We start from the raw sequence: 19,534 nt of genomic DNA, 5'->3' as shown, positions 1-19,534 counted from the left end.
TTCCTGTTTCTGTACTACTAGAATATTGGTCTTTACCAGTTTTGTGTAAGTTCTGGGTTGTATATATAAATATTATGCAACCTTGAGTATGCATTTTAATTCCATGGATCCCGACAGTGATCACACTTGCGCACACCAGCTGTAGATAGACTGACAAGAGGAAAAGAACCAATCAAAATATGAACAGTTTTTAAACCTCCATTTAGAATAGCAGTTGTAAGACTGAGGGGCCTAGAAACAGAGCCACCTCTGCTTAGAATTATCCTAAAGTTTCTGTAAAACACTAAAAAGGAATGCAGCTTAATTTTACATTTATTGACAAAACAAATATTTTTCAGGATGATAAAAATATAAGAAATCATAATCATCTTTAAATAAAACCAAACTTTCATGATACATCTAAATCAATAAATTAAGAAGGCAACAAAAAGAATTTAAAAACACATTTCGTACACTGTAAGAAAAATCACAATACCTGCTTTACTATGATGAAGAGGTCTTACAATCTGTTGTCAGGTAAACAAAGCAAAATTGTTTCTACCACACTATAAATAATAAAAGCTTTGTTATAAGTAATGTAAGCTTCACTAAAAGTAGTGAAAACACATTTCACTCTCCCCTTTAAGAAAATTTAAGAAATCTCCCCAACTTCGGTATGCATCATAAATGTTTAATTTCTGGCAGTGTGCCATTAGGCAAAAAAGGTATTTTCCCACCTCACCCTATTCACAGATTAGTCCTAAAAGTTAATCTGTTAATCAGTGTCTTCATTATTCTAAATATGCCATCAATGTTCTATGTATATCTTAAAAAATGTGGAAAATCTTACAAATATTATAATTATTCATTTTAATCTTAATTTTGGTACAAGGAAAATTCCTCCAGCATCAATGTATTCAAAAATATTTTCTTTTAGAAACAATAAACTTCCATTGATTCCTTTCCTAATTTCATAGCAATTGCCTTATATTTGCACTTCTCCTGCACCCATTCCCTCTCTCTCTCACACACACACCAGTGGCAAAAACTATTTGTACTAGTGACTGAATACTGATGGGTTTTGTTCTTGCACCATTTTTTCTAGTAAAGGAATGTATGCACTGAAAAATCAAGGGTCTAAGATTTTGCAAAATGCGGACAAAATACATCATGCTCCTTTTTTATATTAATTCTTGCAAATTCTAAACAAACTGTTAATTCTAACAATCTAGCAAATATACATTGTCTATGGTATTATTCAATAACCACTCCAGACTGAACATCATTCTTAGCATGTTTGTAAAATGATAGCAGGACTAAACACTAATTTAACTTTGGAAAGTGAGCATTACAGAGACTAAAGCTTATGCTAAATATCAAGGTAAAGTACTGATGCATAAATACACAATACTAAACTGTATACAACAACAGGACTTTTGTCACTATCATATGTTGCTAATGACAAAAAAGTACTACAAGATGTCCTTCCTGTGATTCTGTATAGCTGCTTTCACTTGCCTGTATAAATCTATTTTCCATCTAGACATCTTCCATGCCAACCTTTTCTTTTATATCCTGATTACAGCAGAATTTCAGAAACAATTTCAACACTTACAATGACCATGCCTTTAACAGAAATTTGTGAAAAATGCAGTTTATCTAAAACTCAAGCATCTGTGTGTGCATACTGACACCTTGCAGGCATTGTCTCCTTTGTACATACATATGCACTCCTTTACCTAGGCATTGACATATATCAAACCTCACTCCCTCTAAGAGACACATACACAGTAACAAGTAAAACCATTAAGTCCCACACTCTCCTCCTTTACCTTTAACCTTCCCCGATATATCACTGCTAGTTAGGCAAGCAAGAACAGACAACCTGAGACTAGTAAGTCCAGTGCACTGACCAAAATGTTATCAGAGCTTAAGATATCCATCTCAAGAATCAGTATGCTTATGTATGTAGCATACCCCAAAACATCCAACACCAATGCCAGATGCCTTTTTCATGGTGCAGGTATGTGTCAAAAATATTGATGAACAACAAATTAAGTCTGCATGCTTCTCATAGTCTTTCTAAAATTTTTAATTCAACCCTTGTTTGTTTATTCTTGTTACTCAAGGAGCATAGGGCCGCAATTCAACCTTTAGTTGTTTAAAAAATTTCAGTAACACACCTTTGTTTTTTCTGCTTCAAAATTTACCCCAAAATACAGAAGGGTAAATATTCTTTATATAAATAACTTTTAAAGCTAAAGATATGCAAAAGGGATGATGCTTTTGAAGATTTTCTCCAAAAGTACATACTAAAACAAACAGCATTCATTTGGGTTCAATGCTTTGAAGGTGATAGACTTCATTAAATCAACACTACGCACAAACAACAAAAATTGCAAAATTTGTGTGTGGTTTCTTTTCTTCCTTTCCTGAGGGTGCAATAGATAACAGAGTTCTCAACATTTAGTTACTCCAATGCGAATAACATTTTTACAGTGACCCTGCTTTATGCGCAACAACAATAAACCATATGTGGTCTACACAATACAATCTATCAAAGCACCATGATTGAAGTTTACTTTTGCTTGGCTTGCTCTGCAGCCTTTTTAACTCTTTCTTCTCTGTCGATGGTAGCCATGTTTTCTGCGGCAGCAATTAACTGAATAACGCTGATGCTGTTCTTTGCTAAAGAGATTGGAGCCGAAATATAGAGGATGAGGGTGAATATGCCTACAGAAAGTGGTCCAAGAGGCACTGAAATCATCATAAGAAAAAAAGAGTGACTAGCAGTCTAGATTCTCATTAATGATATAAAAAAGCATTTTTCTTTATTCATCATCTTTTTTATATGATATACCATTAGACTGGTATTTTTTGTAAAAAACATCTAGATACTATTAAAACATTCAGTCAGTGCTATTTTAAAAAATGTAGATTCTTCATGCAAATCCCTTATATAATCCAATATTTTGTCATATTTTTAAACAGTAAGAGTAAACACACTTACCGACAGGGCCAGGTGTGAAGTGAACCAGGTACAGCATACAGAAGAAAAGCTCATTAGCAGCACACATAGTAAACAGGATTGTCTGAAATGTAAAATATTACTTATGAACTGCACATGAATATAAGCCTCAACCAATAACTGACTAAACATTACTTTCATAGCAAATAGGCCAATTCTTCAGGTTGTTAATCACTAGCATGATTAGTGCCTTTTTCAAAAAACTTTAAGAACACAAATTCAAACAAACGTGAAAAGCGTACCTTCCTCCAAGGTGTATACTGACAGAAACGAGCAGTTGATAATATTTATCTCATTATTTCTTGAAAACTTGAACTCATCTAATGAAATAAAAAAAAAAATTAAAAAAAAAAACTGACCACACTGTCACAAAATCCATGCAATATTTTATACTTTAAAGCAAAAATTTTTTAGAGGTACAGTGTTCTTTTATAAATTACCTTGTTGTGGTAATAGTGTCGAAGGATTGGATTTGCAGATAAATCAATTTTCTTGTGACTATCACTGCCTTTCATCATAGAGCTGAAGAAAAGAAATCACACAATGATTAGGAAATACTAACAGAGATAATGATGCAAACCATACTTCAACACTTTATGATCCTTTTTACTTCCCTTTAAAAAAAAAAAATACAGGATTTTTTTCAAAAGTCACCAAACAGACAGCCACACTTATTAGTAGCAGCATTAAAAACAGTTATTGCGTCGCTTTACAATACTTTCAAGATATTTTATGATCTTATGGGATAGAGTTAAATAACTAGCAAAATAAAAGGTGCACGTATCAGTCAATATTTATGGCTTGTCAAAGAAATACAACTTTATAATTATTCTTTTAACCACTAATAGGAAGTTGCCTCCCTGTAGTGTGAGACCACCTGTACTTGACTTTCTTTAAAAGGTCATTGATGTCACATGTTTGCAACTTGTTTCAGAAAATGAGTTGGATAGCAAACAATCTCTTTTTCCATTTTCAGAATATTAGCTATTATGTACAAGCTAGTACAAGTAGTGTTATAGCTGTACAACTGTACTTTAAGTATAAATGACCTGTTACCTATGAAGATGTAACCAGTGGCTAAAGATATCAAGGGCCATGGCAAACTGGAAAAAGAGCATGTAGCGTGGATAAAACTGGCAGAGAGCAGCACACAGACACATGGTCGTGATCCGATCAATCAACATGTCCAGCATGGCACCAAGTTTCGTGCCTGGTGAATTTAAGAAGTAAAAAAAAATGTGGTGGCAATAAAAATAGCATGAAAATAAGAAATACCTACATAATGCATTTCTTCGATATACAGTAGACTAAATATGCTTTACACAAACAAACTATAAATCCATGTGCATAAACCACATAGTACCTATTCAGACATATACCAAGAAAATTGGCAAATAAAAATTACAGAGACATATCAACATCCAGAACTAAAAGACTGAAAAAGAAAACCATGCACATGAAGTATGCCACAACAATATAGCATCAAAGTAAGGTTTGCCTTTTACAGCAAGGTGAAAAAGGTGAGCATACAGTTGTGCTTTGAATGATTGGAAGGACACATATCACAGTAGATTCTGCAGAAGACAGAGCAATTACAGTGTGCAAAGCTAAAGATGCCCTGTACAAGTGTTAGTGCATGTCCTAATGGCAACAATGATAAAGCTAATAACAGGGTACATGGTTGTCCATTTTCACAGTCCAGAAAATTTATGAAACAGGAAGCAATTATTGTGAAAAAAAATCAGAGGGTTAAATCTACACTGTTGACACACATAAATCCAGAGTCTATAAGCAAAGGAAATTAAAGGGAGTACAAATCAAACAGTTCACAGATCGAAAATTGCAGCGAAGGGGAGAGAATGCAGTAAACCAAAGTGGCACAAATATGGCTGTACTGACTGTTAGGCAGTAATGTAGAAAACCTGTTATAGGAATAGAAAAACAATCCAGAACAGAAGCAGAAGACCTAACAACAGGACAAAGCAACAGTGAACACCAAAACAGACAACAATCCACTGGCGCTGACAAAAAGAAGAAAGATATAAAAAAGTAGTAATCAAGACTGCAGTCATCCTAAACACAGTTAAGCTAAGGGGCACTACTCTCATTTAGCATATGAACAAGAAAACTGTTCAAATTAATGTATTTACAAATTTTTAAAGGATGTAATGGAAAAAAATGTACTCAGTCATCAATACACTGACAAAGCTATAAATAAGAACAAAACAAATAAAATCTTAAACAATATATATTACAATAAGGAAAAACAAATACTTACCCTGATCAAGCATTCGAGCAAAATGACCATCAAATGCATCAAGAAAACCACTCAGAAGGTAAAAAGCACTCGCCTTTATGTAGTCAAAAGGCATGTAGTAAAAAGACACAAAAGCAAAGATTACTCGGAAGTAATCTGCACAAAAAAAAAAAAAAAAAAAAAAAAATAGAAGGCAATGTTTTAAAGTTTCCATATCATATGTGTAGTGAAAACATCATGATTTGAATGATATCTATTTATATTTTGTCCATGCAATGAATGTCGTGTTGATGAATTCTACAAGTATTTTGGGTTTTCACAAAGTGTTAAAACCTTTTTTTTATCTGTGTACCTTACAGGAAGAAAAATTAAAGATACATGTACATTAAATGTTCCTGAAATTGAACATATGTACAGCACTGCCAAAATAATGATATATTTATTCTGGGATGCATTTAGTGTAAACTGCTATCTGTACAATGATTAATGACATGATAACTTTTTAAAAATGTGATTAAATTGTGAATTTTTTGAATGCAAGTATTTTGTACTTCTATCAATGCATGTTCACAACACAAAATAACAGTAGATGCTTTTAAACTGATACATTTTGAAGTCAAACTTGGTGTGTCTTTATTTATTATGTTAGTCTAACAGAAACATGTTTTTTATTACCTAATGATAATAACAAATAATTAATTAGTTTGTAAAATTTATTTCAAAGCATGGAGGTCAGCTCAGTACACTGTGTACTTAAGTAGTAGTAAGTAATAGGGACTGGATATTGTTGCAACAGCCTCGCTATTTAGTGTCGCCCTTGTTAAATCATTTTCATATTGTCTGTACATGAATTTTCATATGCTTATTTTCTTAACCATCAAAACTGTTCCAAAAAAAAAAAAAAAAAGTTTGTGGTGAGGAGAAAAATACATATATACAGTAATCCCTCGTTTATCATGGGAGATGCGTTCCAGAACCACAAATGATATCCAAAAATCCACGAAATAGATGGTATATTTATTTATATATTTATTCATAATATTAAGGCTTTATAAACCCAACACCTACTTTTACTCTAAATAAACCTTTCCCATTTCCTTAATAACCCTTCCCACACTGTTCTGCGCATGTATTGTACCTTTACAGTAAATAAAAGAACAAACACATAATATGTACTGTAGAGTAATACAGTACCTGTAATAGAACAGTAATATAGAAATCTCTCTCTCTCCGCCACACACATAAAGTGAAAAAAATTGTCCAGTAATATATTTTATACACTTTGGGCATTTTTCATCTAAAAATTCATGAAATATACATATATTTTCCACTGATCGAACTTTGCAGAAAATCCATGAAAAAGTGTAGATCCATGAATCATTTTCCCTATTAATTTCTTATAAAAACCTGCGAAATAGTGAAGCTGCAAAAAGGTGAGGTGCAAAGTGGCGAGGGATTACTGCATTAATGTCATTGCATTCATGAAATATCTCAAACATCTGAATAAGATCCCCCATGCTTTTTCTTACCTTCTGATAGTGAAATCTTAAGTACTTCAATTTATCTCTATATTCTACTTGCAGCTTAGTAGGCATATCTATACGCTTTCCACTAAATTAATGTTGATTGTATAATATCTAACAAATAATATCTATTGAACAAATAGATTACATTGGATATTCAGTTTTCCTAAACCACAATCATCTTGAATGTTTAGTTAAATTGTTCTATCGATAACTCTGTTTTTCATTAAGTGATATAAATCTCATCTGTTTTTGGTGTGAGATCTTAAAATCGTTGATCTATGGTGTTGCACGTGAAATGTATAATCTATGGTTAATCAAAGATAAATTTTCTTCTGGCATAGTTCTTAAACATACTTTGGCGGAAAAGACAGGGCAATATAGTCTAATGTGTACTGTCATGAGTGAGTTGCAGACTAGTAGTGTACAGTCAGTGCTGTTTTCTGAGTCGAAATAAGCTGGCTGTGACCATATCAGTACGGGTTAAACTTCACGTTTGCTTGTAATTGAATGAATGCAAAAAGAAAAAAAAAAACGTGGGTAATAAATAGTAGTTCATGTTGTCAAATGATCAGGTCTGATAAGTGCCAACATTCCTGATTTATCTGTATTATTTCTGTGTTCCTCTCACATTTTGCGATCGACGAACGAGACTAGTAGATCAAAATATAACCTTCGCTTCGAAAACCACACGTTTGGTTATCAGAATTAGCAAACTGAAATAAAACTGAAAAGTTTGTTTTACATACCAATGACATTTGGAACAAACAGATAAATATTTCCCGTCATCGTGCTGAAAACCGTTGAACTGGCTTGAACTCGCTTAGCACTTAGTCAAACCGGAAGTGTATGTCTGCAAATTTATTTCTTTCTCGGGAGATCTCAAACCTTTAAGAGCTAGCCTGAAACATGGCATTAGCCATGTGGAATAGGGCCACGTCACTACAAGTGGCATTTGAACCCAACGAATTGAACCTAAGCAGTCAGCTTCTATATTTACTCAGCAGCTTTGATTTGAGACTGAAAAATTTGTTTGTTTCGTATCCTCGGGTTTTGATAGGTTTAGATTATTGCAGCTAGCAAAGAGATGTGGATATTGTACTATTCTGGTTTGATATCACTGCGCAAGTGGGTGTTTGATCGTCTGCTAAAGAGTAACTACAAGGTTGTCCAACTCAGATACACGAAAGATATACAGCGCGAAACTGACACGGCCCCAAGCTAGAAACAAAAGGGAGATCAGCAGAATACTATCGACTTAGACGAGCAAGACCAGCTAAAGCAGCAATATGATCTGTGGCCATGTGGATTTTGCAGCACCATCATTTGATGACCAGTTACTTAATTTTACTTATCATATTTTGATGAATCTCAAGTTATTAAACAATAACAGGTCACATTACAGAGGACTTCAGAAAGGCTGACAGAGACCCCACAGCAAACTGTTTACGACATTGGCCAAGACAGGGAGCCCCATACAGCAAGGCTACATCAGGGTCATTTACAGACCGAAAGCGCAAACTTAAGTCGGCTGGTTCGTAACTGCAAACACTAAAAGCTGCGAAGACTTCATAAACTTTCAACATATCATGATAAGTGGCTGGCAAATGGGCAAACTTTTTCATACCAGACCTGCTGGCTGCCGCAAGGACGAGGGGGAACCTTGTCGGTTGCAACTAAACAACAAACTGTTTAATCATCATTTTGAAATCACTTTAAAAAGATGCCTGTGGCTCGCCTATATATTTTGTGAAATAGGGCTGATTACATGCATTCTTCCTCAACACCTTCAGCAATTTTCATATCTGAGCACTGTATAAGTCTCAAACTTAATATGTATTAATCTTTCAATGTCAAGTTATCACAATGATGATAATCCTGATGACAATATGACACAAGTATGCAGTACTGCCTTTTATTATTCAAAAAAAATAGTCACATAAAATAATATGCATACATATTTCAAATCTCAAAACTTTCCATCGGTAAATAAAAGTCATTGTTTTCATGTTTGGAAATCCACTTTTATTGGCAGATTTTAGTGAACTATAAAATAAGCGTATGGAGACAGCATGAATAATATGATTTAACAAGAAACATTTGGTGTGGACATTTATGCTGCTTGGAAGACCAGGGCAAACGATGTGTACCCAAAATTGATGCACACGTCTATATAAGGACTAGCTCCAGCTATACAAAGCACCTGAAGAAAAACCAAAAGCACATTACACAGATGTCAACCAACACATTTTATGAAAACGAAGAATCAAAAATGCTTTCTTGGGTTTTAATAGGTCAAGTAGAAAAATAAGAGATAATCTAAGATTTCAAACTCTGAGAAGTTTATTTATTACTTGTTGCTCTTGGTGTGGTTTGCACACAGTTGTGTAAACTTTTGAAAACCTCACCTTGCTTGCATCTGAGCGTTTATTGATGTTAAGGCTAAAGACAGAAGTAGGGGAGCAAGGAATAGAAGACTTCAGCTGTCCTGTGAGCATCCAGTGGTTCATACAGGCTAAGCTTCCAGCTGATAAAATCTGTGGGGAAAAAAACAAACAAACAAAAATGCCGATAAAATTCATTTAAATAAAGGAAAAAGTGTTATTAAATACAAATCATAAAAAGATAAAACCCACAAGCCTTGAAAGATCAGTTTTGTTAACACCACCTCTAGGAAACTGTGTCCATCAGTGTATCCCAATAGCTAATACTGAGTTAAAGAATTCTGAAACAAGCATATAATCCATCTAGCGCTGCATTTCAAAAAGGTTTCACCATTATACGACCCCATTTCCAGATTAAAGTCAACAGGATATTGTTTCATATCATCATTTATGTTTCATAGGACTTGAACTTAATGCTTTTGATTACACATTTATTCACTCACATAGTCTTCATGGAAAAGTGCTACGTTCTGACTGACACTGGGGGTATCAAACACAGTTGTTGGTGACAAAGTACGTAAGTGCCAGGCTGACATTTTTGGACCTCCACCACATATCTAAAAGAAATGGAAACAAAAAATTTCATCTTTCCTAGTGAATAAATCTGATTAAATAATAAGCAAAGAAAATATTTCAAGCTAAGACTAAGCCAGTTCATGATACATATAATACATTGAAACAAACACACAGGCTAATATCCTTAAGTACAGGCATATTAAACCAGATGCTTGTCCTTAAGTCCCTTACGTTGCCCAAAGGTAATGACTTACCTTTGCTCCATCACTACTGCCCCTGATGTGATTAGTTGCATCAACAAATCACAGATCATTTTGTTAAAACTAGTATTAAGCAGTTCTGCTCCTAAAAATAAAAGTAAAAAAATAAAATAAAAAGATACAGAGAAAATGAAAACAATCCCAAGGAATTTTAAAAACTAGAGTATGTGCCGTTGCCAAAGCCTAAAAACACACACACAGGTTAGTGAAGGAAATATGCATACCAGCCAACCCTCTTCAGAGTCCACAGCCAAACATCTCAGCCACTTGCCCATTAACGGCCGTGCACAGAGCTGTCACAAATAGTAATGTATTCATTAATCACCAAACTCTACGGCATACCTTTGTGCATCATCATCATCACCATCATATTCAATAATAATAATACTATTAGTTAATATTTTTTCTCCCATGGCATTAATCTTCTATACAACAGAAATATCTCACATCAAATATCAGATAAAGTCATCTATATGATCAAAAAGTATTACTACTAGTAATAGTCAGCAGCAAAAGTTATTTACCTCATTTTTGAAAGGTTCAATGCATTGAACTGATTCACCTGTTGTTCGTGTATCTTTAAAAACCAAAAAAACAAAGAAAATACATGTCGTCTGAAACAAGTAATTAAAACATTTATAGTTTTGTTTGTAAATGTCAGGACTTTGAATTAAATGCACCATATGGCTATATGTCTATTTATCAAAAATAAAAAAAAGCAACTGAAAATCAATTTCATGATAAAATGATACCAGATGCCAAGAACTGGAAATAACGTTTAAGAGTACACAGTAGACAGCACTCCATTACCCCAGATTCTGACTGTGCCATCTTCTGATGCTGAAAGACAGTCCTGACCTTCATTCATCAGCAGAAGCTTGTGAATGTAGTCTGTGTGACCTTCCAAGGCACTCTGATTACAGGAACCAGTATTAATTTTAAAAAGTTAATGTGTTGAAAGTAATGTACAGATATATATTTGACGACCTCAGATGCTCAACACACACACACAGGAATGCACGTTCATGCATGCATTCATGCTCTCAAATACAAATTTATATCTATATGCATGTGCATACTCCATTCTGTACTGATAAATTATACTTATTTCAAAGTAACTAGAGAAAGTACCTTAAAATATAGCAAGAACATGCCAATAAAATGCTAAAGAGCATGTCATACAAACATGTTTGAAATTACAAGCGTCATGAAAGGCTTCCAAACACAACTCATTATCTCACCAAATATTGTCCAGTTTCCAAGTCCCATGTATGAATTTTTTTGTCCCCACCACCAGCATACAGACACGACTTGTGCTTAAAAGAAAATAAGGAAGCATTAGTCTGCAGATACAAATGATACCAATATGCTGTGTATTTTTGCTAAGCAACAGCCCACTGGATACAAATTTTTTACTCTTATCTTGGGAAATGGGGAGAAGGGGGAAATGGATTGGTGTTTTACAACAAGCCTGCAGCTAAGACTGTCATGACAAGGCAGCCAGCCGTTACTCATATCTTAGACAAGTATTGAATTCAACACTGAATGCACAGACCAGGGCTTCTGCTTACGCAAAAAATTGCGTACAGTACGCATTAAAAGTTCGGAGGACCGCTTCAATTTTTGTCAATGGGGTCCCATTCAAATCTGGGCGAAGAACAGGGACCCCTTAAAAATCTGAAGAAGGGGTCCCTGGGACCCCAAAGAATTTAGCCTTAGCAGAAGCCCTGCACAGACACTCTTCAGATACAACCAAACTCCATTCCTATAACTCTGTGAATAAATTAATTAGTCAATGAGCAAGGTGCTGTTCTTACAAATATTTCAGGCATAATGTACTGATAGTGGTTTCTGACTACCATCTTCAGTTAATGTTTTAATGTCACCTTTTCACCTTTTACACTATTTTAAAAATAGTTATAGAATCATACCATACTCAAATAAAAGAGAGCTACTGTTTTCCAGGACCAAAGTTCTTATACAGTGTACAATTCCCTCTGGTCAGACAGCCAGCTGTAACCCTGCCTGCTAAACAAATTACTAAGTTACAACTGTTTGTCTCAATAAAACTGAACTTAAATATGAACATTATATTTCATGTATTTCAGCTGAAACAATCAGTAGGTAAAGTAGCAGTGAAAAAGTTTAGCAAAAGAGCAGATTTACTCACTGACTGCTGATTAATAATCATGGAGTTTACTTCTGCATTAGCCAGCACTCCACTGTAAGATAAACTAAGCAAAATTACTAATCAAGCCTTAGGCATTCAAATATTGTTTTTAATCTAATTCAAAGATCTTAAGGCAACAATACACAATACATTAATACTATAAACACAACACTGCCACATTTTGGCATGATCCAAACAATCTGATCTGATTAATTAGAAGAAAACCAAGTATTTTTGTGAGAACACGAAGTAAACAGAATATCAGAAGATGATAGACCAGTTATGATTTATTCAAGACATTCAGTTCATATTTTTAAAAATCTTTCAGACTGCAGAATTCTAAAGAATAAATAAACTAAATCTTATCAATAAATCATGATGTAGAATATATAAATTAGCTGATGTTATAAGAAGTGAGAGTTCAAATGTGGAAGCAAAATACAAGCAGTCATTACAAAAAATACCATCAGTATTTGTAAACACACACAATGTTTCTCCAAATCTACACAAACTGTAGTACCCACCTTCTTGGAAGGGTCAGAGACCATGCCAACTTTGCAGTCTTTAAAAAAAAAAAAAAAAAAAAAAAACAAGCATACATCCAATTTATCAGCATATTTAGTGCTTTTCATACCAATCCAATATTCTACCAAACTAAGAAGAATCAAAACTCTTAAATAATTTGCTTGATAAAGCTAATTTGAAGCAAAAAACATCCAATGATTTCTCATATTCATCAATTAGTTAACATGAAGGTCTTGAGAATTTTTAACCATTAATTCACAATTGTGCAATGAGCTCAGGCTCTGAGATGATTTCAAGGTGTAAAACAGACAGCAAGGATTTGTTCTACTCTAGCCTGAAGATAGTAGGTGGTATATAATGTACATAAAATGATGGCTGGACAAAAAAATCTTTTATCACATTAATAAAGTGCAGCAAAAAGAAAAAAAAATGTTTCTCACCTTTGCTGTTAAATCACTCCATCTCCAAGCTTGAATTTCCCCATCTCCTGCACTAAATGTTTGAATATGTGAGAATATTGTTTGATCTAATTTTCAACAAGGTTATATGTGATAAATTTATCAATGATATCAACATAGATGAAATAAGTCATAGTTAGAACATTAAGGAACTAAGTAAAACTCAGTCCCAACCCCTAACTAACTCACATACATACACATATATTTCTTCTAATTCAGTTGCTATTGTTACATAATATGCCAATACCTAATCATGAGAGATAATCACATTGTGGCTGTTGTGTTATGCTGACATACCTGAGGAGAAATGTCTCTGTTGATGTTAAACAAAAGATGCCACCATCTTTACAACCTGGAAAAAAAGTTAACTTTTTCAGAATTGCCTCAAAAGTAACTGCACATCTCACAAGATGTAAATAAGCAATTTGAGTATCAAAAACTTGTGAGTTTTATTTGATATAATTTCTAAATGTGCTTTATAACTATTAATTTTTTGTGAAAATAATTGTCATACATACAGTATATTATCCATCCAATTACTGTGATGGGGCATAATGCTGGTGAAAAACAGTTGTTGCATGAATAAAAAATTTAAAAGAAATGAACTTAAGATGGGTTAAAAGAAAACCATGCAATGTTTATTAATGTGTTTTCCAAAGAAAAGTATATAGATTCCAAAAACACACCTTTGAATATGAATACTGGGTGTTTAGATTTTTCTGTAGCATCTGAAGAAAGTGCAGCGGACATGCTGGAATAAAATAATCAAAAATCAACTAAAAATATGTTTATTTCACCAATAATGTTGAATACTGTTAAAAAATTACTCTTTTTAATTAAAACAAAACTAGCTATTTTCACTATTGTCTGTATGATGAAAAATTTAGTCAGCCAATGTATTGTAACAATGGCTAAATACGTCCACGTTGATGTTGGTACCCATTTACTTGACTGTTAACCTTAGTGAATAAAAATATAAAATCTATGAATTTATTAGCACACTAATTTCTTTACTGAGAGAAACAAAAACTTGTAGAATCAACAAAAGAAAAAAAAAAGGGCCGACTCACTTGAAAATGGCTATGTCCCCATAATTGCTTCCTGCTGCAAGATACTTTCCGCATGGCGAGAAACACTGATCGTACACTATTGTGTATGGGAACTGTCGACCTGTTTTCCCTTTATTCTGTTACATGAGACCAAACAGTGCTCATTAAGAATAATCAGCTCAGTTTACTAACTGTAGTAAGGTTCAAAATATCCCTGGATTTAAAAACTAAAATTTTTACAAAGTAAACTGATTTCCATTTACTGTAATCTTTATTAATGTCTTTAAAAGAAATCAGGTAGCGGAACTGATTGTAATAATGATTAACTCACTTCTGGCATGCTGAAATTTGATTCCAAAATAATTTGTAACTTGTGTACGCCAGTCGCACCAAGGGAAACCACTCTACCAGACAAGAGCTGTTCTGTGACGTCATCAGAACGTGCCGAGAGGTAACGGTCATCGTTTCAAAAAGAACACTTCGTTGCTACCTCCACAATCATAATAATCACCTGTGTTAGGTTTTCATACTTAGGCATCGAAGCCAGAAAAAAAAGTGTGCGCTTACCCTACTACCACTACCTTACATTTCCTGGACTAGTACGCAAAAACACATTTGATTAAACAGCTGCAGATGAAACAAGCAATAATTAAGATTAAATTACATGTATAACGGAAAAATAATTTTACTGACGTTTCCGAAATCATTGTCACTTGCTGTCATCATCGTCACTTACTTTAGTACCGGTCGGACTCTTAAGGCTCCAGTCGTCGGGAGAGGGGGAGAGAGAGAAGCAATGAGACCACGAACTTGCATACACGTTAATGATGAGACGTATTAGCAGTGAAAGCTCGCCATCGGGGCCGATCTTGAGCACCTCTGAGGAAATCCTCCCTTCTGACAGCACGACCCCTCTTTAATGTTATCACGCAAAATCTTTTACTTACCCATCTGACGCCCTCCCTCCACATACCCCAGGACTCTGGTGGGATGCCAATTAAGTCAACCGATATAACCAAACTGTGGTCACTATTGATGTGCACGCCCAAACATGCCCTCTCCTGTGTTTTATTAGCGTTTAATTTAAAGCAAAGTCGATCGAATCAGTTGGAGGATGTCAGGTCGCCAACTTCAACCTCTAATTAAATGCTTTCGATTGGGTGACGTCTATTGACTAGGAATGAATGTGTTTCTGAGGAAATCTGACATTCATTTGTTTTTCTCCCCAGGAGGAGAGTGGGCCAACCCTGGAGATACTACATCACCAGGCCGACCCTTGGCAGAGGTGGAGCAAGTCCCTAACCCTCCATCATGTTCTCTAAATCAGTGCAATATCGAAGTCCACATATGGGGGACGTATCAGATATTACGCTGATAAGAACATTGTTTGGACAGTGCTTCATCGTTTCGAAACTGACGTAGATCGCGACCTTCACATTTTCAAGGATATCAGAAAATGCCGCAAGGAAGAGAGATGACCGACTTGTAATGAAACACGGAGACAGTTGCATTTAGCTTTACGTAATATTCAGGTTTGGTAACACAACATACTATTTAAATATTTTTCACTTTAAAGTTTTTGCATAAATCTAAAGCAATTTATTTCCTAACTGCGGTTGTTATTATTTTTTTTATTTCTTCCGTAGTTTTATTTACATTATTCTTTTTATATCCTAATGTAAGAATTACTTTTGCAATGATATTTTGACTTTAGATAGCGTAAAGTGTAAAAGGGAAACAACTCTAGATTTTCAGTAGTGTTAGTACATGGGAAGCAGCTCGCTACTACATTTATGAGATGGCAGGCTAATTATAATAAAAGCATATAAAAATACTCATTTGATCTTATTCTGGACCAGGAGCGATGTTTTACTTTGCTACTTACTCTCAGGATACATTTACTGCTATCACTGTACAAAGTTTTATTTGCGTAGAACGGTATCAGCATGAACCTATATACGTCCCTGCTGTCAGGATATAATTCCATATGCTCAGATGGTTTGATTCTCATTTGTATTATATTTTTGGCTAATACGCGATATCTTTAGCGATACACAGATCTCTGATTTAATAACAGAAGGAAGTCAACTTATGTGATTTTGAGTCCCTGTGTACTTGGTCTCACACACACACGCCACAAAACGCTCTAAATTCTTTAGACAGTAGAAAATAAAATAGACTTCATTTCTTACCTACATGCATAGAATGTATTGTTACAGCAAGTCACTGCACTAATATATATACACCTGCATGATTTCTGTTGCAACTAGAAAACTTTAAGAGTTTATAATAAAAAAATAATCGAAATAATGCACAGTTGATGGACTATAAATACATAGAAGTCTTTACTATTTTCTAATAAAAGGATAGACATATATGGTGCATGACGCTGCTCTTTATGAAAATCTATAATTGGAAATATTCAAAATAAATTAATGTTTTATTATGGTTATTTATGTCTACATAATAATACTTCATTGGTGGCAATGATGTGATTGAAGATTGTGTGTGCATTAGAGGCCGCTGACCGCTGTAAAGGTTTCGTTTGTGGGCTCAGTCGCGCAATGGATACTTTCTGAATACACATACATTCACATTTGCCCACACCTCATTACAACACAATCACTCAGTATGAAATAAAGAATGTAATAACAAAAGAGTACATACAGGAATGGTTCACATGTATGTCCAACATAATCTTAAAAACTTAGTTCTCTCTCTCTCGCTGTCTTTCCGATGTTCTTGTGAGCGTGTTTTAAAATGGTTTCGCCTGTGCCAGGGAAGGAATGAGTACACAGTGCTAACTTTTACCAGCGGTCAGTTTTCACTAATTGCTACCCTGGTCCCGAGATCACAGGCAATAAACCGAGCAATAAAACGTCTTTCTCAACCGAGTACTTGGTGTTGGCGTTTAGAAAGATAAAGTGAAACGGTTTGCAACTGAACATGCTGTCAGGGTTAGGACCGACAATTGAATGCATGCTCCATAAAATAGAGAAAAAAAAAAAGGGAGAAAAAGATGAACTATGGAAATGCCACAAACACAAAGACAACTGAATTTTAAAACTTTATTTTTATTGCTTTCGTCTATCTGTCTTTATCTCGCTATATCTTTCTTGACTCATAAGGGATGATGATTTTCAATATTTTCAGTTTATTCCTCTGGTGACTGACAAATAGTACATCTGTGTTTGGGTGCAATAGGTTCGTACCTTAACAAATGGCCAACAATTCACACCTGTAACACAAAGCCTATTCACCAACTACAATAGCGCCATATGTTTGTCTGTTGGTGAGTACGACAAGGTGATGGACATTGTAGATCACGTTCATACACATTCAGTCTCGTGCACCTCGATTTCACTCCAAGTGAAGATTTCAAAAAATGGGTGGACATGTACTGATCATCTTTGGTTGTCCTAGCGGACATATATTATCTGTAAAGTGTTTGAAACTGTGCAAATAAATTTATGAATTTCCGTTGCAAACTATACTTTGTTGTTTTTTTTTTTTTTGTTGCTCTTTTTCCCTCTCTTACTCGCTTTTGTTGGGTTGTCCAAAATTCAACAAACCACACCAGAGCCAAACTAACAGCGGTGTCTATACAAGCTCGAGCTTGTTTTGAAGATTGTAAAGACTTTTTTTTTTTTTTTTTTTTTTCTTTGATCAGGTATTCGCGACAAGTAGCTTAAAGACTTTAAAGACTCAAATTCTTTGTTTTAAATAAATATTACCCCCCCCCCTTTTTTTTGGCTTGTATTTGTATATGTATATGATAAGTTGTTTTGAAGATTGTAATGATTTTTTTCATTTTTTGGGGGGCGGGATCAGGCATTCGCAACAAATTCTTTGTTGTATATAAATATTATATCCATATTTATTTTTTGCTTTTAACTGATAAATTGTTTTGAAGATTGTAATGATCTTTTTTCTTTTCTTTTTTTGGGGGGTCAGGTATTCGCAACAACTAGCCTGAAGTCTTTGAAGACTCAAATTCTTTGTTGTAAATAAATATTAAAACCCTTTTATTTTGCTTGTATGTGAATATGATAAATTGCAATGTATATTTTTTGGTCAGGCCTTTGTGACAAATTCTTTGTTGTAAATAAATATTAAAACCATGTATATCTGCTTGTATATAATAAATTGATGAATCATGTCTATTTTTTTGTCTGGTGGTATTTACCAAGGGCTGAGAGGGGCTTTGAAGGGCTGAGAGGTGTTTTTAGGGTGGGGCTTTGAAGGGTGAGGAACAATGAAGGGCTGCGAGGTGTTTTTAGGGTGGGGCTTTGGAGGGCTGAGGGAGTGAGTTCTCCCAAAACCCGCAAGGGGGCGATGCACTTTACGCTTCCCAAACACGCCGGGCTGGGAGTGTAACTTCCCTTAACGGCCCCATTTCTCAGCCAGAGAAACACTGATCGTACACTATTGTGTATGGGAACTGTCGACCTGTTTTCCCTTTATTCTGTTACATGAGACCAAACAGTGCTCATTAAGAATAATCAGCTCAGTTTACTAACTGAAGTCAGGTTCAACAAAATATCCCTGTATTTAAAAACTAAAATTTTTACAAATAAATTGATTTCCATTTACTGTAAGCTTTATTAATGTCTTAAAAGAAATCAGGTAGCGGAACTGATTGTAACAATGATTAACTCACTTCTTGCATGCTGAAATTTGATTCCAAAATAATTTGTAACTTGTGTACGCCAGTCGCACCAAGGGAAAGCACTCTACCAGACAAGAGCTGTTCTGTGACGTCATCAGAACATGCCGAGAGGTAACCGCCGGTCATGGTTTCAGAAAGAACACTTCGTTGATACCTCCACAATAATAATAATCACCTGTGTTAGGTTTTCATACTTAGGTATCGAAGCCAGAAAAAAAGTGTGCGCTTACCCTACTACCACTACCTTACATTTCCTGGACTAGTACGCAAAAACACATTTGATTAAACAGCTGCAGATGAAACAAGCAATAATTAAGATTAAATTACATGCATAACGGAAAAAAAATTTTACTGACGCTTCCGAAATCATTGTCACTTGCTGTCATCATCGTCACTTACTTTAGTACCGATCGGACTCTTAAGGCTCCAGTCGTCGGGAGAGGGGGAGGAGAGAGAGAAGCAATGAGACCACGAACTTGCATACACGTTAATGATGAGACGTATTAGCAGTGAAAGCTCGCCATCGGGGCCGATCTTGAGCACCTCTGAGGAAATCCTCCCTTCTGACAGCCTGTCCCCTCTTTAATGTTATCATGCTATATCTTTTACTTACCCAGCTGACGCCCTCCCTCCACATACCCCAGGACTCTTTGGTG

General features: G+C 34.8%; 2 protein-coding genes and 1 pseudogene across 4 annotated transcripts; all 3 read right to left on the bottom strand.

Annotated features, from left to right (window-relative positions):
- Window positions 1-78: 78 nt before the first annotated feature.
- Window positions 79-7,663, bottom strand: LOC112561703 (CDP-diacylglycerol--inositol 3-phosphatidyltransferase-like). 2 transcript variants are annotated; one of them, XM_025234319.1, is made up of 6 exons: window positions 7,537-7,663; window positions 5,286-5,420; window positions 4,064-4,217; window positions 3,448-3,529; window positions 2,990-3,071; window positions 79-2,736 (listed from the first exon to the last, which is right to left on the bottom strand). In XM_025234319.1, the coding sequence occupies exons 1-6, from the start codon at window positions 7,574-7,576 to the stop codon at window positions 2,558-2,560; spliced, it is 672 nt and encodes a 223-aa protein (XP_025090104.1). In that variant the 5' UTR covers window positions 7,577-7,663; the 3' UTR covers window positions 79-2,557. The 2 variants fall into 2 exon arrangements, with proteins under 2 accessions (XP_025090104.1, XP_025090105.1); XM_025234320.1 differs by having other exon boundaries at window positions 5,286-5,358; window positions 7,537-7,656.
- A 1,025-nt stretch (window positions 7,664-8,688) lies between these two features.
- On the bottom strand, window positions 8,689-16,235 carry LOC112561702 (THO complex subunit 6 homolog). Of its 2 annotated transcripts, none has more exons than XM_025234317.1 (14): window positions 16,095-16,235; window positions 14,231-14,346; window positions 13,847-13,911; window positions 13,458-13,512; window positions 13,143-13,194; window positions 12,702-12,739; window positions 12,178-12,229; window positions 11,249-11,323; window positions 10,818-10,920; window positions 10,532-10,584; window positions 10,232-10,300; window positions 9,675-9,788; window positions 9,196-9,324; window positions 8,689-8,990 (listed from the first exon to the last, which is right to left on the bottom strand). In XM_025234317.1, the coding sequence occupies exons 1-14, from the start codon at window positions 16,218-16,220 to the stop codon at window positions 8,901-8,903; spliced, it is 1,137 nt and encodes a 378-aa protein (XP_025090102.1). In that variant the 5' UTR covers window positions 16,221-16,235; the 3' UTR covers window positions 8,689-8,900. The 2 variants fall into 2 exon arrangements, with proteins under 2 accessions (XP_025090102.1, XP_025090103.1); XM_025234318.1 differs by lacking the exon at window positions 16,095-16,235 and adding an exon at window positions 14,541-14,691.
- On the bottom strand, window positions 15,441-15,608 carry LOC112563417 (annotated as a pseudogene).
- Window positions 16,236-19,534: the final 3,299 nt, after the last annotated feature.

This window comes from Pomacea canaliculata, linkage group LG4 (assembly GCF_003073045.1).
Source record: "Pomacea canaliculata isolate SZHN2017 linkage group LG4, ASM307304v1, whole genome shotgun sequence".
In the NCBI taxonomy this organism is placed as follows: domain Eukaryota; kingdom Metazoa; phylum Mollusca; class Gastropoda; order Architaenioglossa; family Ampullariidae; genus Pomacea; species Pomacea canaliculata.
The sequence above is the reverse complement of the archived record's forward strand: the minus strand, read 5'-3'. Positions and strand labels throughout refer to the sequence as shown.

What these genes read in the sequence shown, in the direction of transcription:
- LOC112561703 (XM_025234319.1), bottom strand. Translation starts at nt 7,576, where the DNA reads ATGACGGGAAATATTTATCTGTTTGTTCCAAATGTCATTG. An exon ending in CACTGGTTACATCTTCATAG is followed by an intron (nt 3,530 to 4,063) that starts GTAACAGGTCAT and finishes TCTTTTCTTCAG; the next exon opens with CTCTATGATGAAAGGCAGTG. An exon ending in CTTCACACCTGGCCCTGTCG is followed by an intron (nt 2,737 to 2,989) that starts GTAAGTGTGTTT and finishes TGATGATTTCAG; the next exon opens with TGCCTCTTGGACCACTTTCT.
- LOC112561702 (XM_025234317.1), bottom strand. Translation starts at nt 16,220, where the DNA reads ATGAGAATCAAACCATCTGAGCATATGGAATTATATCCTGACAGCAGG. An exon ending in TCTCTGACCCTTCCAAGAAG is followed by an intron (nt 12,230 to 12,701) that starts GTGGGTACTACA and finishes TTTATCTTACAG; the next exon opens with TGGAGTGCTGGCTAATGCAG. An exon ending in CACTTTTCCATGAAGACTAT is followed by an intron (nt 9,325 to 9,674) that starts GTGAGTGAATAA and finishes TTTTCCCCACAG; the next exon opens with ATTTTATCAGCTGGAAGCTT.